Source organism: Marmota monax, unplaced genomic scaffold (genome assembly GCF_021218885.2).
Source record: "Marmota monax isolate L192 unplaced genomic scaffold, Marmota_monax_Labrador192_F-V1.1 WCK01_AAM20220418_F8-fsc00076, whole genome shotgun sequence".
NCBI classification, from domain to species: Eukaryota; Metazoa; Chordata; class Mammalia; order Rodentia; family Sciuridae; genus Marmota; species Marmota monax.
The window spans coordinates 4717171-4723311 of NW_026692843.1; the positions used below are offsets into that span (position 1 = coordinate 4717171).

The window sequence follows — 6141 nt, forward strand, 5'->3', positions numbered from 1 at the left end:
AGTCTGGCCTGAGACCCCGCTGCACTGGGAGGTGGAATCACAGGGGCGGCGCGTCGGGGTCGCGTCAGGACCAGGGCGGGGCAGAAAGCTGACCCCGGGGCGGAGACGTGGATTCGCCCCTCCAAAGCTGGCTGGGGACGAAACTTGCCACCGACACTCACTCAGGGCTCAGGCCCGACGGCATTTAAAAGCGGGGGGGCGGGGCGGGGCTGACAGCACCTGGCGCTGTTGCTGGATGGAGCACCCATGAGTTTCGGTGCCGAACCGCCAGTCCAGGCCCGGGAGAGGCTGGACATGGCCTCGTACTGCGACGGACTGGGCGCCTGCTCGAACCCGCGCGGCCAGGCCCGGGCCACCGCAGCGCACCCCCCGGGCTATGCGCGCGGTGACCTGGGAACCGCAGGCGGTGGCCCGCGCCTGTGGGTGAATGCGCCCGTGCTCAGCCCTGCGCCCTACGCGTCGGGCCCTGGACCCGCACCACCGTATGCGGCCCCGGGCTACGCAGCCCCGAGCCCGCTCCTCGGCGCCGCGGGCGGCCTGGCGGGAGCCGACCTCGCGTGGCTGAGCCTCTCGGGCCAACAGGAGCTACTGAGGCTGGTGCGGCCGCCCTACTCCTACTCAGCGCTCATCGCCATGGCCATCCAGAGTGCGCCACTACGGAAGCTGACGCTCAGCCAGATCTACCAGTACGTGGCCAGCAACTTCCCTTTCTACAAACGGAGCAAGGCTGGCTGGCAGAACTCTATCCGCCACAACCTGTCGCTCAACGACTGCTTCAAGAAGGTGCCCCGCGACGAGAACGACCCAGGTAAGAGTGGCGCGCCAGGTGCAGAACTCTGCGACTTCCCGCCGCTGGGCAGTTGGCACTTAGGGGTGGGAGAGACCTAGGAAAACCTCAGTCCTCCTCGCACAGTGGAGAGAGGGGAAAGGAGAGACGTCTTGGGTATGGACAGGCTGCCAGATGGCCCTAGAACCCACAGCCTCGCAGATTTCCAGTCCTGTGCTTTTTTCTAAATTTCTGTGCGCTCCTTAGGAGAAAGAAGCAGGACTGTTAGCCAGCTGGTGACCTTGGTGGTTACTTAACTCCTCTGAGCCTCAGTGCAGTCGCCTGTAAAATGCGAAAGACAGTGCATAAGCCCTAAATTGACAAAACAAATGTCGCGTCCCTTCGGAAAGCGCTCTGGTTTAGGCTGGATATATGGTCAGCCCTGACCTGGTGGTAGAGTCAAGAAGATTCAGCATCTCGCAAGCCTTCTCTCCCGCCGAGCATTTCTCGGGGTAGGGGGGGGGGCGGTGTCTGCTTCTTCCTTTCTGGAATATCTAAATTATTCCAGTGGGCTGTGGAGGTTCAAAGTGCCACTTCGAGGTTTGGAACGGAGAATAGAGATCTTGACCCCCTGGAAGGGCAAGCCGTCCATCTCCAGACACGTAAACGTGGGCGCTCTCTTCCCCTGCAGGCAAAGGCAATTACTGGACCCTGGACCCAAACTGCGAGAAGATGTTCGACAATGGGAACTTCCGGAGGAAGAGGAAGAGGAGAGGGGAGGCAAGTGCCGCCGCCCCCTCAGGAGTTAGAGACCCAGGGGGAGACCCCGCGCCTGCGCTGGAGCCCCAGGGCACAACCTCCCCCGACCTGCAGGCCTCGCCGTCCCCGCCCGCGCCCGAGGCTGCCGCCTGTTTCTCCAGCTTCTCCTCCGCCATGGGCGCCCTGGCCGGCAGCCTAGGAGCCTTCCCCGGGGGCCTGGCGGGCGACTTTCCCTTCGGGAGGCCAACGATGGTGCCCACGCAGAGTCCCCAGACCCCTGGCCCCATGCCGGGCTTTGCCTCTGGCCATCAGATGACTGCCACCGGCTTTCGCGTCAGTAACCTTGTCTACAGCCGGGCAGGGACTGAAATTTGAAGGGAGGCTGGAGGCCCGCCCGGGAGCCTGTCCAGAGGTGCTGAGCCCAGACAGGGGATTCTGGCCTGGAGCTGACCCTGCCAGCAGTGGCTTGGGAGGGAGCCCGGAGCTGGGGTAGCCAGCCCCACAGAGAGCTAAAGGGAGCCGCGCCTCCCTCACCCAGGAGACCCTTCCTGCAGACAGGCTCCCTGCTCGCTCCACTGGCAGATCCTGCCGCAGGGGCCCGCATCCCGTGCCCTTCAGGAATGAATTCGCCTTCAAGGTCAATGTTTGGATCTGCTCCAGCCCTGCAACGGAGAGCCTGGCCACGCCACCCCCCAAAGAGCCTTTATATTGATGGAAGGTGGACTGCCTTAGCCCTGGGGACCCGGGATGGCCCCAGACTGGGGATGCCCTCACTAGGCCAGCAAGGCTGGGGCAGGGGCTCGGAAAGAGGGCTCCAGAGCCGGGAAATGGGGATGGGTCCGGTAACTTTTGACCACTCTGGCCAGGAGTGCGCAGGGAGGAATCCCCTGGGACTGCTGGGGTTGGAACTCCTGTAAGCAGAGACTAATGTCTGGAGCTACCTGGGCTGGCCAAGAGGGGTCCCTGGGTACCAGCTCCATTTTCTGCCCCTCCTGACCAGGCATCTCACATGGGCAGACTACAGCAACAGTTTAGCACCCTGGAATCCCCTCACCCTATCACACTCACCAGAGCTCACCTCAGGCAGATCTGTGGCCACACCTGCTTTGGGTCCCTCTCCCTTCTGCCGTCTCCCCCCTACCCCAGATTAGGCCAGAGATACCCCTGCCCCAGCTCCTGAGGGCCTCCTCCTGTTTGAATTTAACCCTTTAACCCCTGACTCCCACTCCTATTTGGTTTTACTGAGAAGGTAGCTTTGTGACAGACAAGGAGTCCATCTGTGATCATTGGGAAGAGGAATTTTGGCCTCTCTACTCCAACCTTGAGGCCCTGGGGTCCCCAGTGTAGTGGCCTGTCTTGCCTATTTGTGGCATCTGGCACTCTGTGGAGGTGTGGCCACTGGGGGGCGGGACTCAACCCTTCCCAGCTGCCCTGCACTCCAGAGTGGGTGGGAGACTCGCTGTTCCTGGAGGAGGTCAGAGAAGGGGAAGCTTGGACAGTGGAAGCTGTTCACATTTAGTGGGTGGCCCTTTAGGGAGCCCAGCCTTGCTTCTGCCCAGCCTGGGTGTTGGTTTTCCTGGGTAACTAAAGCAGCCTCTGGGCTGTCCCCACACTCTGCTGTGCTCCTGGTGAGCGAGGAGAGGGGGGCAGAGGGAGAATCTGGAGAATGGCCAGGTGCCAGGTCCAGAGGAGCTGAGCTCCAGCACCAATTCTCTTCTAGGAGGCAGACAAAGCCAAGAGTTGGGGTGCATTGAACCCTGGTCACATACTTTCGCTGTGTGCCCTGCTGGCTGCAGGTTCTAACTCTTCAGTGTGGCATTTTGGCTGCTGCTTGCCATGAAGAGGTGAGCAGGGTGCTGGTTATTTGGAGGTCATGGTGTTCCTAACCAAACTGACAACCAACCCATAATCTCCCTCCAAATGATATGCAGTTCAAAAAGTCCGGGAAGGAAAAAAAATATCCTTAGCTTATGAATAAGAATTTTATCTTTTAAGCCTATTTTAAAAGACAAAATGTTAAAATGAACACCAGTAATAGCGGGCATACCCATGCTCTTCCATATAAGAGTCCCCCCACTATCCTTGGCATCCCCACTTTAGACTGCATTTGCTAACAAGTTGGAAAGAAATACTTTTTTTAAATTAAATTTTGAAATGGTGGGAAAATATATTTCGACAATCAATGGAGCTTTTAGAAAATTGTCTGGCAAATAAATATGTAGGCATGTTGCGTCACAGCTGCTTGATTACTAGGAATTGGTGAAAAGCTGCTATTTTTATCACTGGATTTTTCTGTTAAAATTGAGAAAAAAAATTTTTTGATGTTTAAAGGTTGGTCAGTAATTTAAAGTTTTATAACACTAATATTTAATGGTATTTGAGGGAAAAAACCTAGTTAAAAATGATTCCAGTAGTAAAGGGTGTATGGGAATTGATGCAGTCAGATGCCAAATAGAATTCATTCCTCCTTCACAACAGTTCCTGTGTCTGGGTTTCTATTCAAGGCGGGGGACCCACACAGATGCAGTGCAAGGGCCCTGGGGAGTCAGCTTCATTTTCCCAGAAGGAAGAAACTGCTGAAATCCAAATTAGTAAGCAGAGCCAAGCAGGGTGTGAGCACTGTGTAGTTAAATGCCCTTTCTTTGGCTTGGATCTGGCTGAGCTTGGTCCAGGCTGCATGCCTGGGGAAGTTTGGGTCCACTTGGACAGGGAGGGCACAGCTGCCAAGAGGTCAGGAGGATGTAGTCACCTGGCTTGGGAACCCATGTGGCACTCAAGCCCCATTTTCTCTCCCATTATCTCCTTTTGTTGCCTTTGAAATCATGAAGCCTATAAAGAATTCCAAGTTATATTGAGGTAATTATGAGCCTTTGGCACAAAGAGCACTTGGGCTGTGCCTTATGGACACATGATGGTAGCCACCACCACGGCCTTGTTTCACCTGGAGAAGAGAACTCAATGGTGCTCAGTCATTCCACATGCAGAAAGGAATCCCAAAATTCAGAGGGAAAAGGCAATTAAGAAGTGCCTGGTCTGAGCAATTTAGAATTCTCTCCATGGACACACAGCAGTGGTGATTTTCAGGTGACTGAAAACCAAAGAGCATAATGAAGTTAGTTGTCATCTTACCTGGTCACTGAGTAAAGAAAAATCCCTATGCAAGAAGAGCCATTCTCTGATCAAGAAGCATACTTTCTTAGAAGATGAAGTAATGTTTTAAAAAGTGAAACATGGATTTCAAGATATGAGTTTACTTTTGCATATCAATCAAACATTGAGTGTTTGTTTATAAAGAACATAAAGTTTTGCATTTTAGCAATGCTGCCTTGGTGTATTAATCAACTTTCAGTCTTTTAATTTCCTAAAGTATTTCCAGTGCCATCAGGAGACATTTGTCATTCAAGGTTTTGACACTGCAGCAATTGCTATGGCTTCAGTGAAACAGGAATGTGAAGTTCATCCCCATTTTATAGATAGAAAACCCAACTCAAAGGGCTAAGTTATCTGCAGAGGCTCATCTGTGAGGAGCTACAAAAGGCTCCTGACACACACAGCCTTCAGATGGCCCATATTCAGAAATGTACCTGTATGTATGCACATGTTTGCACCACAGAGCCCTGACCTGGTCAGGATCCTCTAGGGAGAAGTCATTGGTGATAGCAACCTGCCTTGGTGCCTGAAGGCAGAGTACTGTCTTTGAAAATGTCACATTTGTATTTAGAGTTTGGGTGGGAGAGGAACATGCGGAAACATCATGGAATGAAATAGTGGCTGAGTCCCATACATCCTAATAAAATGCAACAAATTCAGTAAATCTTTTGGAGTGCCAACTTGAACGCAGCTTTGCATTCCCGCAGAGAGTAACCAGGGCCCACTGCTGCCCTTACAGAGCCTCCTTCCACTGGCTGAGACAAAGGAATAAGCAAGTAAGGTGGATAGTGGCCATTGACTCCAAAACAATGACTCCATGATCAAATTGTAAACCATCTCCTTTGCAAACACACAATTCCAAGTACCTTCTTGTGTCGTTAAAGTACACCTCACACCTGGCTGTGTTCGCCACACTCTGCCAGCTGCTTGATTTCTTGGTTCCTCGTCACTTTGGTGTGATTCAGGTGGGCACTTGAGCACAGCCCCTGGCTACTCTGCATACTTCTCCAGAGCAGCTTTTAGGGACAGTAACCTGAAGCCTGTCTTCTTAATTGGAAGAGCTGTCATCTGGTGATGACAGAAGCTGGCCCTTCCCTGGGCTCCTGGGTGTGATTCCTTTGGAACATACCGGATCCCTGGGTTGTAGTTTGGAAATACTGTCTATCTATCTTATTTTTTTTTTTTTTTTGATACTAAGAATTGAACCCAGGGGCACTTAACCACTGAGCCACATCCTCAGCTCTTATTTTTTAATATTTTTATCTAGAGACAGGGTCTTGCTGAGTTGCTTAGCACCTCGCTAAGTTGCTGTGGCTGGCTTTAAACTCACCATCTTCCTGCCTCAGCCTCTAGAGCCGCTGGGCGTGTGCCACTGTGCCATGTGCCACCACGCCGGGCTTGGGGATTCTTTTGATGCCATTCAAATCTGACCCTGAGGTGAGGCCAATAGGGTGGGTCCCTCTACT

General features: G+C 53.3%; 1 protein-coding gene across 1 annotated transcript; it reads left to right on the forward strand.

Moving 5' to 3' along the window:
* Positions 1-294: 294 nt before the first annotated feature.
* On the forward strand, positions 295-1900 carry Foxi2 (forkhead box I2). The gene is made up of 2 exons (XM_046448732.1): positions 295-808; positions 1458-1900. Exons 1-2 carry the CDS (start codon positions 295-297, stop codon positions 1898-1900), a joined length of 957 nt encoding a protein of 318 aa, XP_046304688.1.
* Positions 1901-6141: the final 4241 nt, after the last annotated feature.

Bases quoted from the DNA above. Each gene is read 5' to 3' on its own strand.
- Foxi2 (XM_046448732.1), top strand. From the start codon at position 295: ATGGCCTCGTACTGCGACGGACTGGGCGCCTGCTCGAACCCGCGCGGC. The intron at 809-1,457 runs GTAAGAGTGGCG...CTTCCCCTGCAG, and splicing joins CCGCGACGAGAACGACCCAG to GCAAAGGCAATTACTGGACC.